Source organism: Megalopta genalis, chromosome 9 (genome assembly GCF_051020955.1).
Source record: "Megalopta genalis isolate 19385.01 chromosome 9, iyMegGena1_principal, whole genome shotgun sequence".
NCBI lineage: Eukaryota > Metazoa > Arthropoda > Insecta > Hymenoptera > Halictidae > Megalopta > Megalopta genalis.
This window is the reverse complement of record NC_135021.1, coordinates 19,339,452-19,358,271: the sequence shown is the minus strand read 5'-3', so window position 1 is coordinate 19,358,271 and position 18,820 is coordinate 19,339,452. Positions and strand designations below refer to the sequence as shown.

The following is an 18,820-nucleotide window of genomic DNA, read 5'->3' as shown; positions in this document are numbered from 1 at the left end:
TTTCTGCTCGTACAGCGGCAAGAGATATATGGCGAAATCTTGAAACTGTTGGTCGAGATCGCGACTGTCGTTAACTGTGGCCAACAGTTCGAGCGTTTCGCCACTACTCCAATTGGCGCTGTGCGCACATCGGACGGAGCTTCCTTTTTTCTACAAACGTGGCGCCACAGTGGACCACGCGTGGATACGGTAGAGCCGTATAAAAACGTTAATTATGCCAAAATTACGGCATAAGGAACTAAACCAAGGACATTGAACTGTTCCGGAGAATCTACTGCATCGATATCGTGTACGGATCCTGTGGCTATTATATATCCAGTTTACTCTGATACCTCATCTGTGGTAATATACATTGGACATCGTTTGTACTCGTAGTAGAAATAAATAAGGTTTATACGATACTCGTTGTTTGCTAACGCACCTACAATTGTGAACTACCGGTAATAGAGAATACGACAGCGAACTGGGATTGGTGCCACCCAATGTATCTGAAACAGAAAAGTATTTATTTTTCTGCAATGTTTATAGTAACGATCCTAACAAACCTTGTGGCTAGATCTATTGCTATAATCGGATTTTAGTGTCTGATTCTGGTGTGACAGAAATATGTATACAGTGAATGTTACATCTCGTCTATGACATAATCAAAACGTGTCAGCAAACACAATTTTCGATTATAGTCAGTTTTGTTTCAATTTCACGTGTTTATATATACTTTCTCAATGAATGTATAGTAAATATATTATTAACCTTTTTTAATCTTTATACGCGCGCGCGCGTTGTGTTGGTGTAACACCACAATCACATTATACCGATTACTCTGCCCTCTGTTTATTTCAGCTGAAAATACACTTTGTCGACTGATTTTTAAATATCTTATCAGTTCCACTGTATTTCCTATAAAATAATACAAATTGTTAAAATAACGATTCCATTGGGGTTAATTGCGATTTTTTGTCACTATTTCCTAAATAGCATTACGCAATTGAAAATTGATCGTTGTTCGTATTGATAATTATTAACGAGAGAATGTTAACGAGTGAAATGAGAAAACAGTTAATTAAAATTTTATTGTATTACATTAAATTTGAATGTTCATTCAAGCAATTAAAACAGAACAAAATACTTTCCAAATATATAAATTCTATTCCATAAATGTTCATGTAAATAAGTTATAGTGTAATGTAATTTACCAAAAGTTATGTGTTTTATCATTTTTTTTCATTTTCATGTCCCACCCTTCTAATTTCTTTATATTTCCGGTTCCGGTCTCCCGGTTTCTCTTTGACAAGCCACTTTATTTATAGAGTTTTGGCAGGTCAGACTATTCTGTGCATTACAAACAAAAATCGGTGTGTTGCGATAGAAACGTAACGTGTAACAATCGTATACAATTTAGGTATAACAGAAAGCGAAATTATATCAGTGTTAATCGAAAGTGAAATTCCTCGCTCTTATTATCTAGTATTCGCGTCATGGTTGCTATGAAAATGTCAGCTCAGTGGTGATTCATTCTCCCATTAGTTGGCTTTTCATCTGTTTTCAGCAGCACATTCTGCTCGACGAGCAGGTGAGTATATTGGTTAAATAAATTAGAATTTTTAACAAATGACTTTGCTGGGAATATCTGTTTCCATGTAATGTTTACGTTTACATATATTGGAAAGTTTAGAATAGGTTGATTAGGTTAGGAGTAAATATTTTTTTTCTGCATTACTATATGTGAAAACTGTTAAATCTACACTGAAAATATTCGTAGCTGTTAGTGTTTTAAGTTACGAATTATAGCAATTGTTTCTCTATATTAATCGTTCAGTATTATAAACAATGTATATAGTAACTGTGTCATAAAAAAAATTGTTCACATTAGTTCATGTATATATATATATATGTACATGTATAAAGTACTTCTGCTACACTTATTTCTTGTTAATAGTCATTAGAAATCTTCTCTTTTAATTGTCATTTTAGTGTATAAAATTTTAAACAATTATGATTATTTATTTGTAATTGTAATAATACTTTCTGAATATCTATGTTTTGTGTATATATATATATTTTTTTTTTTGTATGTAGGATGATGGAAGAACTACTGAATCAAACTGCCTCGCCGTCTGGTGAAAGCAATTGTTTGGGAAGCGAAGATATAAATTCAGCGACTATAGTTGCCTTAGATGAAAGATTATCGGATATTAATGCGAGGCATTCTATAAATGTTCTTAGGGCACAGCCGACTAAGAAAGCGAAGAGAGTGAGATTTTTTAGAAATGGAGATAAATTTTATACCGGTATTGTAATGGCAGTGACTCCGGAAAGATATCGCAGTTTTGATAGTTTAGCTTCAGATTTAACAAGAGCTTTAATATCGAGTGTCACTTTACCTAATGGTGTTAGAGCAATTTATACTATGGATGGACGTAAAGTTCGGAGCGTTAATGATTTGGAAGATGGCCAATGTTATGTAGTTTCTGGACAAGGAGAAATTTTTAAAAAGGTAGAATATTCGTCTACCAAAGTGAGAAGAGGTAATTCTTTATCTGGATTACCACAGTCCACTGCAGGGACTGGTAGACAAATAAGTGCAATACCGCTATGCGTTAAAGCAAGAATAATTACAATAATTCGACATGGCACAAAACCACGTAAAGTTGTGCGACTTTTATTAAATAAGAGAAATGCTCCGAGCTTGGAACACGCCATGGAGGCGATTACGGATGCAGTTAAATTAGATTCTGGAGCAGTGAGAAAAGTTTATACGTTATCGGGTCAACAGATTAACTCGCTGGAGCAATTTTTTGATAACGATGATATCTTTGTGGCTTATGGCCCTGAAAAAGCGAATCAAGAAGATTTTGAATTAGATTTTGAAGAATCTAAAAACGTTCAAAGTTTTAGAAGATGTCCATGGACGTCGAAAAGACAAAGCGGTCCGATGCCTAGAATGCCACGTAAATCTGGAAAAAAGGTGCTTACAACGCCGCAAGTGCGTACGCCGAGTCCTTCCTCGTTGATTTTACCACAACCGTTAAGTTTACATTATACGGTTGGTCATGTTATCGGAGACGGTAATTTCGCAGTTGTTAGGCATTGTACTCATAAGTAAGTATTATTCGATGATTCGTGTACGATTAAGATTATTTGAAAGACTATTGACAAATATTTTGTTTAGATCTACAGGTGCAGAATATGCTATGAAGATTGTAGATAAGTATAAATGTCAGGGTAAAGCAACAATGTTGGTAATCGAAGTGTCAATTTTACGACAAGTTTGTCATCCAAATATTATCAGTTTCATCGCGGAACAAGAAACGGCGGATCAACTGTTCTTAGTCATGGAACTTGTAAAGGTACGCGTATTCTGTAAAATTTTCTCGTTTATGTTTTCAAAGTTAAAATTATATAATATAATTGTATTTTTATTTTAATTTAGGGCGGAGATTTATTCGATGCTCTCGCTGCAGCAACAAAATTCTCTGAAGCAGAAGCTAGTGTAATGATTGGGCATTTAACATCTGCTTTAGCTTATTTACATTCGCATCATATAGTACATCGTGACGTAAAACCTGAGAATCTTTTGGTGGAAATGGATGGAAGTCATGTTAGATGTTTGAAATTAGGTGATTTTGGATTAGCTCAAGTAGTAAGGGGGCCATTGTATACAGTATGTGGTACACCCACGTATGTGGCGCCAGAAATTTTGGCGGAAACTGGATACGGATTAAAAGTATGATTACTTTGAAGAAGATATTTTCTATTAGTAAAGAATATGGTGTACGTTGAAATTTACTTTTTCAGATTGACATATGGGCAGCTGGTGTAATATTGTATATCCTACTTTGCGGTTTCCCACCATTTGTGTCACCTGAAAACGAACAAGAAGAACTATTTGAACGCATTTTAAGCGGTTATTATGAATTCACGTCTCCGTATTGGGATAATATATCAGATTCTGCCAAACAATTGATTTCAAATATGCTTCAAGCACAACCCGAATTGAGATTCACTGCCGAAGATGTACTGGATCATCCGTGGCTAGCGGTAAATGTCAATATCTGTTATATTATCGGATATCCCCTTTCTGTTCTCCTGCATGGCTTATTTATGTTTTTGTTAACACATTCAGTCCTGGTGATGATTTATACCATCGTGATGGTGTGCACTTCGAAATTTGAAACTGTCGTAAAATTCGTCAACCGTGAAGATGCAGAGATGCGTAAGCTGCAGAGGTCGTAAGCTGGAAACTATAAAGAACATTCTTGCGACCTTGGTTGATGCCGATTTTAAAAAATTTTATTTACGGGGTCTCGCTTTTTCCTCGAGAGATCGAACTCTGTAAATCCAGGATTAAACGTGTTAAAAACAATAAATCAAAAATAATCTTTGCAGTAGTTATGGTGGATCCTCTATATCTTTAACTTCGGTATAGAAGATAGATGTTGGTTATGACTATTTATTTATTAATTTGCTTATTAGTTTCACATAGTCTTTTGAATTATGAACTAGCTACATATCTCTGCCATATAGGATAATATGCTCACCTGTTATACGGCTTTGTCCTTCGCTATTTGAACACGTGCTAGGAAGGCTTCAGTAGTGGTTTGCTGTATCTGTAGCAGTGCTTTTTTTTTCTTTTGTTCCGCCTCTGTATATCAACAGAGCTTTCTAGGAGGCGAGCAGACCACAGCATCAACCCCTACCAACCCGTCGGAGCAACACTGGAATCAGCAGTGTAAGCCGATAAGGGTGTCGACTTTTGAGTTTGACTACAAGAATCTAGCAACGGACAACGGTTCGCAAGATGAAATCGACGGTACACCTAAAAGAAGGATTGGCAGATCAAGTATGAGAAGCAAGTGGAACAATATTTTGTCGACGTTAGAACCAGGAAGTATTAATTCGGATGGTATTATCGATCAGGATCGACAAAATTTTGATCACGGCGAAACAAATTTTAATAATGGAAATCCAAGTGACGACGAACCCGTGTCTCTTAGTGCAGACGGTTTACAAGACGTTCATGATCTTAGTCAGACTATGAATAATCTTATAAACAATTTAAATGAGAAACAAATTCAAGAATATCATTTAAAATCATCGAATAGTGAAACTTCATCCTTAAACAGTATTCCTGAAAATGCAATGTTAATAAGTAGTTATCATAATGCGACAACGGTTCAAACTAATGTGAGTTGTGACGAAAATCCAATTCAAGAAAATATATATTCCCTCGATGAGAGAAATTCTCCTAGCGAAATTAATTCTACTGTACAGTTTGCGCAGGAATTATCAACCAATAGTAATGTGCATACATTTGAAACACCAAAGGCTGTTAATTCAAATGTTAATAAAAAGAAGTATAGGCAGAAATATCTTTATGAAAATTTAATACGTCCTGATAAGATTAATTTCAATCTTGAGTGTGACGATATGAAAAATTGTAACGTGCTTCTATCCTCGACTGGTAGTTCGACCGGTAGTTCTGCCAACGATATCGAAACGTCGGACAGCTTCGTTAACATTCAGTTTGCACAATTAACGCCAGACCAAAGGTCCAGCTCCACTCAAAGTATGGAGTCGACCGACAGTTTCGAGAACATTTGTTTTTCTTATAATCAAGAACCAAAGAATGATAACACAAGCGATCCGAATGACAATGGTTTCGTGAACGAACTGCAAGTTTCGTCTTTATCGAACCAGATGAAGTCGGCAACCAAAATATTGGACACACCGAGAACGTTAAAAATGAATATTTCGGAAGTTTCGAAATCGCAGAATCTTATGAATAACAAGAAGAGTTCGATGAAAACTCCGGATTCGTCGAAATCCGCGAAGAACGAGGTGAAACTTAGACGAGTGAAATGTACACCGAAAAATGTCACAGATTCGAGGATACCGACAAGAAATAAAAGATTTAGTTGTCTTTTGCCATCCTCCGCGAAAAAGGAGTCTGGATCTATTTTAGTTAGCGATAAATTACTTCCGGTTGCTACCAGGATAAGTCGGAAGTTTAGTTCTATCGATGAATTGCGGGACGAAAAGCAAACGTCGGTCGAAAAATCGAAAAGGTTCAGCTTGTATTATACTCCACAGCCTCTGCGGAAGAATTACGAAAGTGACGCGAAAGCTGGAAAAAGTGCGTGTAAGAATATCTTAGGAAATCGTGGTGATCGGCAGAATAATGGGAAATCTTCGGAGACGAATAAAAAGAAAGAGGACGGTTCGGAACCGGATGAGAAGAATATTGTAAAAAGTCGAAAGTCAGTTATAGATAATACGACACCTGTAAGAACTAAATCGGCCAAGCAGAGCGGCCACGTCAGGTCCGCCGCGAATCCTACTGTAACAATCGGTAGAACTAAATGATCGTAAATTAGTATGTTATATATTTGTATGTCGAGAGTTAACTGTCAACGCGGGACTAAATCGTCGAAAGAGTCCAAAGTTCAATGAATTATTTCGATGTATGTTCAAAGTCGATCTAACGAAGGAAGCGGCGCCATTTGTTCTTAGATTTTGAACGCGTTGTTGATGCGAGAGTCAATAATTCGAATTAGAACATGCGAGCTTCGCGCATAAACGAGACATGCCAAATGCATTTAGGTAGTTTATTCCATATTTGATATCCATTATTGTACGTAGTACTGGTATCGAGACTAAACTATAGGTAGTAGAAGAAATATTGCTTCGTTTTTCGATGAGACGTGAGCAAACGGTGAAACATAAATTGTAGCCAATGAAATTGTATTTAACGATGCACAAACCCTTTGTGGCAAGTGACAGAGGGCGACAGCGCGAATAATTATGCGTAACATTTGCGTAGCTTGTTGAATATACTTGCTCAAAACTAATTCGACTAGCGTTAGAGTACATATTTTTATAAAATATTGCGTGTGTGGTGTTATATGAGAGCAATATAAGAAGAATCGTGATAATTAGATGGCAGAATACCGTATAGAAAACCGAATGTTGAATATGAGAACACAGACAGAGAATCATTTTTCTCTCGCATAAGAATATTTTTGTAGAAATTATGTGCCGCACAGAATACATCGTATACTCGCCTTTCTCCCTTTGTCGCTTGAGTATACTTTTTAAGGTTGACCCTGCTACAATTTCCATATTTTTTAATGCAATCATTACTACTTATTATTAAACGATGTACATACGATTAAGATAACGAATAAGAGATTCATCAAATCTGATTTAAGTATTATCGCATCTATTCATTTTTTTCATAATTTGTAATTCTTATATCGCGCGCAAACAATGTAACTTATGAACAAAAAATTACATACTATAGAATCCATTCGTATTTAGGGAAGACAATTGTACTTTTTTATCATAAGCACAATTCGATCGCAAAGTGCGTATACGACGTAAGCGTAGTTTATAGAAATTTAAAAGTGATTTACGCCAAATATAGAAACCTATTTCCTATTTATACTATTACGTGTATATGTATTTACTACACTGGAAAAAAAACTCGCAGATCATCTTTGTTGCTATCTCGTTTAATATATCTGCACTTATTTTATTTCTCTTGTACTTTCGATGTAATCGCGTTATGGTCTATGGAAATCATCTGTACTCGATTGATTTCTTTTGAAAATAATTCATTAAAAGACGAGTATGATAAAAGCCGTTCTCTCTAAAGTATTTTGATTCATAACTGTCGTAAGGATTTATTTTCAACGTTTGTTTAAAATTTTGGCGCTTTGTTAAGACAAATTTAATCATTTAATTTATTGATAAAACAAAAAGACACTTTGACGTTTTATTTATCATTGTTAACATATTACTTTGAATAAAAAAATGTTTCTATCTTAGTTCGATTTCTGTTGTACCGTACTATCGATCTACCGTTTTCAATTTATTTAATTGTAGTTTGGTTACTTCGTATAGTTAATATGAAATCGGTATAGTTTAATATTTGCAGTAAAGGTTTAAAGCTAAATTAGTTTCGATGTGTAGAGTATTTGATGTTTTTTTAAATATGTACTCGTATGTATAAATTGTACCAAAAAGTATTCCGAATGTTGTTCGTATACGTTTCTATACAAAACGTTGGTAATTTCTAAATTCTTGAGGAAATAATTTATTTTTTTTAAACTCTTTGAAATTCTACTTTAAAAAATAAAAAATAAAGAATTATTAAAATTTAAGTTGAAAAAATTATCGTGACACGTGACAATTTCAAACTGAAGTCTGAGTTTCTATTTGTTGTAATATATGGCGACGTTATTACCACCCGTCTTTCATTTCTAATCATTTAATGGAATAATAATTTATTAAGAAAATTTCTTTAAAAGTTTATAGCTCGAATTGGTTAAGGAATGGATTAAATTGTTAATATTTTCTAGTATTCAACTATTGTAAAGTAAAACGATATCGAGGATTTTTGTGCAGAATAAAAACAGTACGACAAAAATTAATTTTTCATTTATTTGTAATTCAAAATATTTATGTTATATATACAAAGTTTCTTACATTCGATAGGATAATAAATGGCGAAGAATGTTATATCGAAATTTCAAATTGTGTAATCGGGGAAACGTTTGTTTCGATCTGAAAATGATAAATTAAAACTATTTATGATATTTGAAGAATATTCACATACCATTACATATGAAATATTAGATATTAAAATGATATTTCTTCGTATAGAAGCAGACAACTCGTTGCGTAAATAAAAAGTCTCTGTAAATTGGTCCAAGAAATAATTTTACAGAACTTTTTTAAATAATTTACCACTCGTTATCTTCATTTTTTTTCCAGGATGAAAAGAGTAATAGAATTATAAACATGTTTTGCAACTTATCGATAATGATAGCAGTATTAAATTGGTCGACGCTGATTCATCTGTTACTATTTATACCTGTGATGTTATAAATTTACAAATAGAGTGGCCAAAAAGTTCAGTTTCACTTTCAATATAGTTTGTGCTATAAATTCTCTCATAATTTATAATTAAAATTGCGCTATTCATTAAAATCCATTCCGATCGATTTATACTATATATATTATACTATACTATATATATAGTATACTAGTATACTATAATATAGTATAATATAGTCGATACGACTCGAGAATCGCGAGCTGCCCGGGTCTTGTATAAACTACTCGACCAACTTATATTACGTTGCTTTTCATTCAAAACTCGATAATGTCGATAATGGCACATAGATGCATACATATTTACGCAATTTCTCACGAAGGAATTGGAATTTTTGTACAACGTCGAACATGTACTCGGCACGAAAGAGCGTAGATACAACGTAAAGGCTCGTTGCCACGCGGCATGCCACGCGGCATGCCCGATCGGCAAAAGCCAAGCCAGAGGCAACGCGCCTTAATAGACAATATCCATAGAATATACTATTAGGTCTACCGGAAAGTTCTGTCCGTTTTTTAATTGAAATATAACACAATTTTCATACGTTTAATAATATTTATTGTAGAATATGCTTTCCAACGTTACTTCTGACTTCTTGCCAGCGCGATGGCAACTCGTAAATGCCATTTTTAAAAAATGATTTATTTTTAGAGGCGAAGAGCTCAACTAGTGCTTGGTTGACATCAGCTTCGATTTCCAATTTTTTTTCCTGTAAAAAGTTTTGCAAAGAGAGAAACAAGTGACAATCGGAGGGTGCTAGGTCCGGGGAGTATGGTGGATGCGACAGAATTTGCCAACCTGGCTCTGCGACTTTCTGACGAGTCGCCAAAGCAGCATGTGGTCTGGCATTATCATCGGTAGCCATGTTTTCACGATCGCGTCTCGCTTAATAATGACACGAGACATCTTTGTTTCAGTTTATTTAGGAGAGTACAGTGTAAATGCAATGATAGAGAGAGACAGTCGTATATGTCTGAAATCAACATGCGCATACGGATTGAAACTTGAAGTGACACTATCGGACAGAACTTTCCGGTAGACCTAATATTATATACGTGACTTTAACCCAACGACATGCATTATAACGTTCGATAATAAATAGTTCAATATACATATTGTATACCAATCGATCGTATTATTCTACGGTGAAACAAATTTTGGCTGTCTCGTGGCGATAAGTCGAACATAAAACGCTAAGAATCGATCGAGCGCTTCGACTAAGATTTAAAGGAATTGGACAGTAACCGATTTAGGGTTTGTTAGGGTTTGTTGCTCTGTAAGAACGATAAAACCGAATCTATTTAGACTTCCCATAATTTTTATTACAACGAACACTCGGACTGTGAAATTCATTGAATAATTTCCTATGAAAAAGTCTTTATAATTTCAGCAATTTTCAAATACAAAATGTGAAACCGGTCATTTTGACCGGCTTTGAAAAATATCCAGAAAATTCGCCTAAACGGCGCTTTAGGCGAAACCTGTTCCTGCAATCGATCATATTAAATTTAATTTTTTTAAAATAAATTTCTAGAGATCGTTGAAAGATCGATGGAGGATCGCGCGAACGGATCGTATCGGATGCGCGTAAGGGACGACAGGGACGTTTTGGTGGGTTCGGAGCGTGCGGGTGCGCGTTGCTGACAATCGGACCGGCTCCGCTCGTAGTCGGTTCGTATTCAGTAGTAGGCTCGCGCGCCTGCCGTGAGGGTGGCTGCTCGGCACGTAGCGCCTGCAGCTCGCCCACATTCGTGCTTCCCTGCTGTCCGTCGTTTTCACATTTTCTTTAACACCGAACACCGTCCATCTCGCGATAGTGCCATCGCGTTTCATTTCACGACGGGGCCTCTCTCCTGAAAAGTGCAAACTAAACATATCGTAGTCGTAGTTGCGAGTTCAACGCGTACGCGTGTTTGTTGTGTGTGTGCGCGCGTGTGTGGATAAAGGAAAATCGAAGCATATCAATGGTAGCTGACAAACAACCCGAGGACCACTGTGCGATACAGAAGCATCGGATGCTGCTCTGATTAAGGTAAAGTTACGTCAAAGTTGTGTTTGTCGAGGGTTGGTCGAAACTAAAACTTGCGGCACGCGTTCTGCGTTCCGTCGTTCCAAACGTCAGTCGAGGGAACATCGTTTAACCACATTTGCACTCGAAGCTGTTTTAACTGTAAATATAAGATCGTTCTTCTAACTTATAGTATTTCTATTTTATACGAGAAAATGCATTTTATGCATACGAAATTGATTCTTCGGACTCGCGCAACAGTTACACTCTTAACGATTTATTATATCTAAACTTTGTTAACATCAAAATTATCTTAAAAGGTGATATAACAAATTTTAGTGGTGCCTCAGGGTCACCACTCGATATTTTTCTGGTATCTTTTTTATCGGTAGAATACCGAATCTTTTGATATCCTTACGAAAAACGAAATTTTTTCAAAATAGAACAACTTTCGGAACGATCCAATATTTTAATAGCGAAGAATCGTTTCCGTTAATTATGATCGCTCGAAAGCAACCTACGAGAATGAGGCCTCTCTGAAACAAGCTCGAACGTTGTTCTTGGATATAAAAATTTTTGTGACAGTTTTTACGAGTTCTTATACAGTTCTTATACAGTTTGGTAAAGTGAAAAGTAAAGAACGACGACGTTTGGACGCGCCTTGCCACGCTGCGCGTGTACCCGTTTCGTGGCAAATTAACTCCTTCGCAGTTTTATAGCACGTGAAATGATCGTTTCAGGGCAGGAACTTTGTTTCCTTTATCTGCGTACTGGAAAGCGAGCATGTCACGCTTAGCGGCTGAGATGTTATCGTTCCGTCTGACATCGTCGACTTTATTAAACATCCACTGCAACCGATTTCACCGAATTCGTTTGCATCTATGTACATGTTATATGATGTACGTTCGCATCGCTCGTGGTTCGTTTAACGCGTTCACTGCCGATCGTGCAACCTGAACAATGTCGTACGATCGAAGTAAGTTACTTAATCAAATTAGTGTCGACAAATTAAGTCGTACAATTTAAAGTATAACGAGAAATTCCATTTCTGTGGAACGACGAACCTTTGGAGGCGAAATACATACTTTGAACGGTGCTTCGGTGATATTTGCTTCATTTTTCAATACTTTTGCCTCCAACAAAATTTTCTACGGACAGATTCGGATGAAAATCGAACGGCGAAGAACTACGTTCGATGATATTAATTTTTAGCTGGGTTTCAACATTCATTTTGATCGCGACGTATCGAACGAACAGAACGTTATTAGGATTTTTGGAATAAAAAAAGAGTTAAATACCATCGATACCGATACGGTAAATTTGAACTTTTCGAGCCGACATTCGGCGTCCGAGTTGTCAACTAATTTCACCGTTTCCCGTTATAATGAAACATCGAAAATCACAGACCCAGTTGTCGGCGCTGATTGCCTCCGCGTCGGATCGGACAATCGCTGTTCCGTTGTTATTTTCACAGCGCACCCTGTTCGCGGTTTGTGTCCGGAACTGTCTGGGAATTTTAAATTGATTCGAGCACGCTAAATAAATTTTAGAATGGACGCTCACGCCTTTCACTTGTTAGGTACATGCATAAGGGCGTGAATGCGGGTCACGTTCGCTTTTTGCATGTTCACCGAAAGTAAACACGATGTTGACTCGGCCTTGTCCCTGTTGCTCTCGTTTCGAGTACGAAGAATGCGTAGCCTACATCCGCACGGTAGAACACGGTAGAATACGGTAGAACCAGAGAGTCGGGCATTATTCGCATTGTTTCGGATAAAATATTTATTCAAGACAATTTAACCCGAACGAATATTTTCTAGTCGAATATTTCATTCGAATAAACACTATTCGTTGTTCCTCGTAAGCTATTCGAATAGAGATTGTAAAATTGTTCGAATAATACTGCGAATAAGAGAATAAGTTATACGATAAGTTATGTATTAGGAGATGTTTCCATATTAGGCAACTTTACCCGAATTTTAGTTGAAATCGTTGTATCGGTTGAGGGTGAATGACCAAATAATTGTGTCAAAAGTAGTGGTAAAGAAATCCCATGGATGTAACGTTCAAGAATCACGGAGGAACGTTTTTCTTTTCAAAAGGAGTTGCTATATGCCTGAGACGCGGCACGATACGTGCAACGGTATCCATACTTTAGAAGATTTGTGATACAGATGGCCAAAGATTACGATGATTTATCCGACGAGCGATCTTCGCGACCCGCATCCCCGGTGCTTGTATTCGTTGTTCCGGGCCGCATTGTTCTTAGACGCCTAAACGGCATAATGGAGAGTGCACGGAAACTGGCGTGCCAACGATCTATACCGTCGATAGCGAGGGAACATGACCAATAACATCGTTGGACCGGTCAAGCTGGTAAAATGCCGCCGAGTTATGCTCATGACCGTGTACTTTTAAATTTTCTATCTTCGATTATTATGCCGAAGTTTCGTTGCGCAAACGCGCTAACCGTGTATACATTATCGTCGAGTAGGTCAGAAACGATGTGCACCGTGATAAGGAGCGGATATCGGAGAGACAGTTTGTACGAAACATTTGTAACGGGTAACTGTCGCACGAAGTAACCGTGTACAGGGTGACGGATTTAACCTTTTAGGTACGGCTGAATTCTGCGCGAGGCTATTTCTCCGGACGGCAGAGTCTGATATGTACTGTACAGAGTCTGATACTGTATATTCTGTCTGTATATACAGGGTGTCCCAAAAATGTCTCGCAATCCGAAAGTGGCGGTTTCCTCGGGCCATTGGAAGCAACTTTTTCCTTTACAAAAATGTTCTCCGAGGCACCGTTAACGAGTTATGAACGAAAAACAGTGACCAATGAGAGGCGAGCGCGGCTGGCGCGAGGCGACCGAGCCAACGAACGGAACTGGGCTTCGCGCGCTGGTTGGCTGGGCCGCCACGCGCCAGCCGTACTCGATTCTTATTGGCGCACTGTTTTTCGTTAATAACTCGTTAACGGTGCCTCGGAGAACATTTTTGTAAATGAAGAAGTTGCTTCAAACGATCCGAACAATGCATATGAAGACGATTATTTGGTTCGAACGATGAGCGAGTGAGCTACTAGAGCAAGCCACTATAGTGGCGCGTCGTCCAGAGAAATGACATCCGCGAAAGCCACTATAGTGGTGCGTCGGGCCTAAAAGGTTAAAGCCCGAACGGACGCGACAAGAGTCCACGCAATAAGTCGTATAAACAATGACTAAATGCTGTATCCTTCTCGCTCTCTTTCCGCTGTTGGTGCCTCGCGGCAAAGATACAAGGTCGGCGCGACGGACGAGAGCACTTTATGGGGCTCATAAAGCGATAAAGACATCCGTACAAATGTACACGCCTCGGATACCGTGTAACGCACCGTGCACTTCGGCGCTATCTCACCTGAGAAATGTTCCCGCAAGAGAAAAGCGCGTTTTACGTGTCGGGATCGTTGCCGCGTTCGAATTACTGCAATTCCTGACCCGGTGAAAATATTGACACGCACACCTCCGAAAGAGGTGTAGGAGGTGCGAAAGATCCTAGGGCAATGGGTTCATTTATCTTAATAACAATACAGAATAAAATAGAAAGTCTAGAGTTTGTCAAACTAGTTTATTTGATTTTCTATAGGATCTCAACGTCTCTTCGTGTTTCGTATGCAGCACCTACTTTATTAAAGCAATTATCTAAATGTAGTTATCTAAATTAATATAATAAGTATTATAATATTAATATAATAATAAGTAGTAATTATCTAAATGTAAATCTCTAATAATTGTATCGATCCGGTCGAATACTAATAATTAGGAAACGATGATCGATAATATTTAAAATTCGTTTCATTTAATGAGGAAATATTATTTATCGCAGGCAATATATGATTAATTAAAATATGTAACCGCGATCGTAGCCCGGGATTTTTCGTGCGCGCGAACGGTGAACGAGCGTGGATGGCGAACCTCCCTATTAAATTGTGCGGGAAAGGAATTCTTCGTTGGTGGTCTTAAGTATCGTTTGGAGTTATTAATGACCGACCCTCGAAAACTACATTTCATACTTACAACGATCATTTATATACGGTTTTATATTAACTGTGACACGACGATTTAATAAACTGTTGCAAATAATCGTTTGTAAACGAAAGCAAAAGTATCGAGTATCGAATAAGGATCTAGAAAAGGATTAATTCGGTGGGTAAAATCAATGCGTGTTTTACATGCGACAACATAAAAGGAATTTATTGTCTCAACGATGTCGACCGAATCAATTTAATCTTAACATTATTATCGTTATGTATATTTCACGAGCAATCGTATAGTCGACGATAACTTCGCGCGATCTCGGTTATTAGCGAAACGTTGAAATTTCGCGCGACACAATTTATCGACGATGTTTTGCATTTCCGCGACTATCCCAACGGGCGGGGTGTGTAGCATGGTTTGTGGAAATACTGTGCAGGGCGTCGCGTGTGTCCCTACATAATCGCGGACTGCTTGGATTACAAAGGCTAGTCGAGATAGAGATAGAGTTTAATTTACTCGCACCGATTACGCTTAGCCAGCTGTGCAAGTAGTTACTAATAGTATGCAAGATCGTTGGTGTCATCTGAAATTATAGTTTGCGCCGCGTTGTCTTCGTCGTTTCGCCTTTCCGCGCGCGTTTGCCACTGAAATCAAATCGTTGTTCGGATAATCAAGTTAAAAAGCGCGACAATGATCCGTAGCATATCGCTAAAATAGTCATAGAATGGGTATTGTAAAATGTTCCACACGTGGTGCCGCATCCACCGCAAAGTCCCGATTTAAACCCCATTGAACATTTATGAGACGAAGTAGAAAAATGATATATATCGTTGAATTATTTTCTAATTGAGTTTAACAAATATATTTTATCAATCGAATGTCAGAAACGTAAGCGTTCGAATACTTTCGTGTATGAGTGTACGTCGCTGTGTCTCGCAATTGGGTTCTAGCTCGGCGCGCGAGCCGCTCCAATGAATCTTCGTTAGAGGACGAACATAATAAAGTATTCCGCGAGAATGATCTGTTCTTCCGTGACTGTGCGAGGCGAGCCAGATGGGATCGCTCGAAATTCATTAGACCCTCCATGCCGTCCCATCCCTCCTTCCGTTTCCAAACTGTGCCGAATGTCAAATCGAATTTCCTCGGATAAATCCGGTCCACGGAATCGCTATCCCCCGGTCCGGACACGGGAGTTCATTTTCCCTTTCTCTTCCTTCTTCTTCTTCTTCTTCTATCTCGGCGCATAGATCTGCTTTCCCAGCGATCGGGAGGGCGGTCGGTTGAGTAAACTTCTTCAAAGGGCGAGCACCCTGTGTAAGATTTGTTGCGAAAGAGGTCGAGGAGAGGCGACGAAGGAAGAGAACCGGACGAAGCGCCGATAATAAGGAGGAAGAAGGAGAACGGAGCGCGATGCAGGTTCGTTGGTAGATAAATGGCCCGCTCCGCTGAACTTCTCTTATAGAGATATTAATCTTTGCTCGGGGTCTCTTCTTTCCTCTTCTCCGCGCGGTCGTAACGCGTCGTTCGGCGTTGACCGATCCTCTCGTCCTTCTCCGCCATTTCTACCATCGCCGAACTTCTCGATCTTCCATTCACGATCGTCCTCCGTCCTCTTTCCACCTCGCTCGAACTCTTTCTCTCGCGCTTCGATATTCGGATTTCTTCCTATAGGCTTGTCCCCTAACGTTTCTCGCGAACGCGGCGCTATGAAAAGTGGAATACCATATGTCCATGTCAGAGGGGAACCCGGTACACGTCGGACGGATCGAGAACCTTGTTTCTCAAAGTTACCGCCCGAAGACCGCGGTCGTCGAAGGAACGTTCGATCGCCGTTGCACGTTAACTGGCCGATTTTCCAGTACCGATACAATTATCGAACATCTAATTTGAGCGTTGGCTCTCTTAGCGCCGACCAAAAGAGTCGTTTCTACCCGAGCGAAATACGTACAGGGTGTCCACCATTTATCACTATTTTTTTAACCATTTTAAGCAGCATTTTCGATCGAAAGATATTCCGAACATTACAATATTATCGTTTTTCCAAGTAAAAAAAGAAATTTTTTATTTCATTGAACAAGTCGGCAATTAGTTGCCAACCCAATACATATACATATACTGTACGCATCGATACATCCTAGGGAATTTGAAAAGTAAACAATAATTGATTTAATTAATGAATACTGTAAGTTAAATTTAGGATAGAAGTGCGTTAAATTTCGTACAATCTGTACTTTGTTTTATCAGATCATTCGATTAGAGGAATTCGGAATCTAACGATGATGCTAACAGTATCCAATTAATAATTCCTTCGGAGGAAGTTCCGACGGTGGCTTGCAACTTGCCGACTTAATGGATAGTGAACATTAAGCGTAAAATATACGGGCGAAGCGAGGGCTAATAACCGAAGTTCAAGAAGTTTTAATTGTAACTAGTTCCGATACCAAAAGTTCGAACGAGCGCATAAACGTGGGAATTAACTACTCGAACCAGGTTATTTTCATCATGTTCAACGATAATTATCGGTTACGCCGATTTATTTGTCGAATGGTTCGATCGCAAAATACATTAAAATTTAAAACACTGGCGGAAATTAGTAAACGCGTAAGAAATACTGAAAATATTATGTCTGCGGTTACGATAAAATTCTATTTAATGCTATTTAAAAGGCGCACCACCGTCTCTTTCCACGATTATCCGAACAAGCTAAATCGGGCGTACACCTAATTATCTATTTACAAGTTCTATTCTCTTGCGTTTAACGTCGACACCTTTTATCATTTTAATCGAACGCTATCTTTGCATGCAGGCCCTTCGTTTTAATTTTGTAAAAATGCGAGTATATTGTACGACAGGTTAGATCCTCCTGGGACGAAAAGTGTCGACTGAAACTGCCTCACGAATTTTTTATTTTCGACCGAGCGAGACGGCGACGGACATCGTCGGCAAGCTTCGTCGTTGATCGTTGGTGCTGCAAGTATTTATTTTTAGTATTTTTTCTCTCTCTCGATATGACATTTTTACGACGATCGAATAAAATTTGTTATCGTAAAGGATTTACAATAGCTACCCTGGTCGTCGTCGTCGAAGTATGCGCATCTTTCCGGAGAGGGTACGGTTATATCTCCATGTTATGAAAACGAGATCGCCTAATAAAAATGGGATCCGATGGAAAAACTGGGCATACGATTCCCGTACGTTTCGCAATACGGACACGCTAGGTGGTTATTGCGGTGGCATGGGTGCGCGTCGTTTGCGACGCAACGGTGTCGTTGAGGGCAGGTGCGAGGAGGTCCATGGTCTCCTCTACCTACGGAAATAAATGCAGTGCGTTAATACATGCGTGTACGCGCCGGTATACTATCGCGGATGCGTGACCGTGTGTGTGTGGGGGCGCGACCGTGTAGATGAGCGCATAAATATACGGGACAACGCGTAAACGCACACTATCGCGCGCGAGCGAGCGACCGAGTGGGAACAATAGTGCTGTTCCATGGGGGTTATATGGTGTGGTGGCACGGTGCATGGTATCGCCGAGGTGGGGACAGATCGATAGTATAAGGGGCCTTCCAGACCTTATGGTGCCTCTTCCATCTCCTATTTCTCCTTCTCTTCCTGCTCCCTCTACCTTGCCCAGTTCCACGAAATTAACGCGCGTTTATATTCCACTTTTTGCGTCCGAGCTTGACCCTCCCTCCGAGATACGCCAAGATTACGTATTAAGAGATACGTATTAACACCTTCGCGCGATTCTGTATCGTTAACGATAATTCGGTATCGTTAACGGAGCAGTGCTGTTGTTTGAAAGAAAAGATAATATCGATCCCCCGTTCGAAATAATACGAGCAATTAATTATTTTGTAAATTTTGACCTCGGGAACCCCTCGTTTCCCGGAAGAAA

The 18,820-nt window shown here is 38.7% G+C and overlaps 2 protein-coding genes and 1 long non-coding RNA gene across 5 annotated transcripts in view; 2 read left to right on the top strand and 1 right to left on the bottom strand.

The window, feature by feature from the left end:
- Positions 1-166: 166 nt before the first annotated feature.
- LOC117224549 (uncharacterized) lies at positions 167-7,826 on the top strand. 2 transcript variants are annotated; one of them, XM_033477555.2, is made up of 7 exons: positions 167-342; positions 1,466-1,570; positions 2,077-3,099; positions 3,170-3,347; positions 3,431-3,724; positions 3,796-4,038; positions 4,657-7,826. In XM_033477555.2, exons 3-7 carry the CDS (start codon positions 2,078-2,080, stop codon positions 6,361-6,363), a joined length of 3,444 nt encoding a protein of 1,147 aa, XP_033333446.2. In that variant the 5' UTR covers positions 167-342; positions 1,466-1,570; position 2,077; the 3' UTR covers positions 6,364-7,826. The 2 variants fall into 2 exon arrangements, with proteins under 2 accessions (XP_033333446.2, XP_033333447.2); XM_033477556.2 differs by lacking the exon at positions 1,466-1,570.
- Positions 7,827-10,334: 2,508 nt separating this feature from the next.
- The window catches only part of LOC117224643 (uncharacterized), a 105,462-nt gene continuing 96,976 nt past the window's right edge, over positions 10,335-18,820 (bottom strand). Inside the window, exon 3 of one of the 2 annotated variants that reach the window (XR_013034100.1) lies at positions 10,335-10,749. This is a non-coding gene — a long non-coding RNA (uncharacterized LOC117224643). Of the gene's footprint in view, positions 10,750-17,052; positions 18,230-18,820 lie in introns of those variants that run through there. The other variant, XR_013034101.1, reaches the window with a different exon arrangement.
- sick (sickie) overlaps positions 10,778-18,820 on the top strand; it is a 277,051-nt gene continuing 269,008 nt past the window's right edge. The window contains exon 1 of the mRNA XM_033477744.2: positions 10,778-10,928. The gene's annotated coding sequence lies outside the window, so the exon portion shown is untranslated. The remainder of the gene's footprint in view (positions 10,929-18,820) is intronic.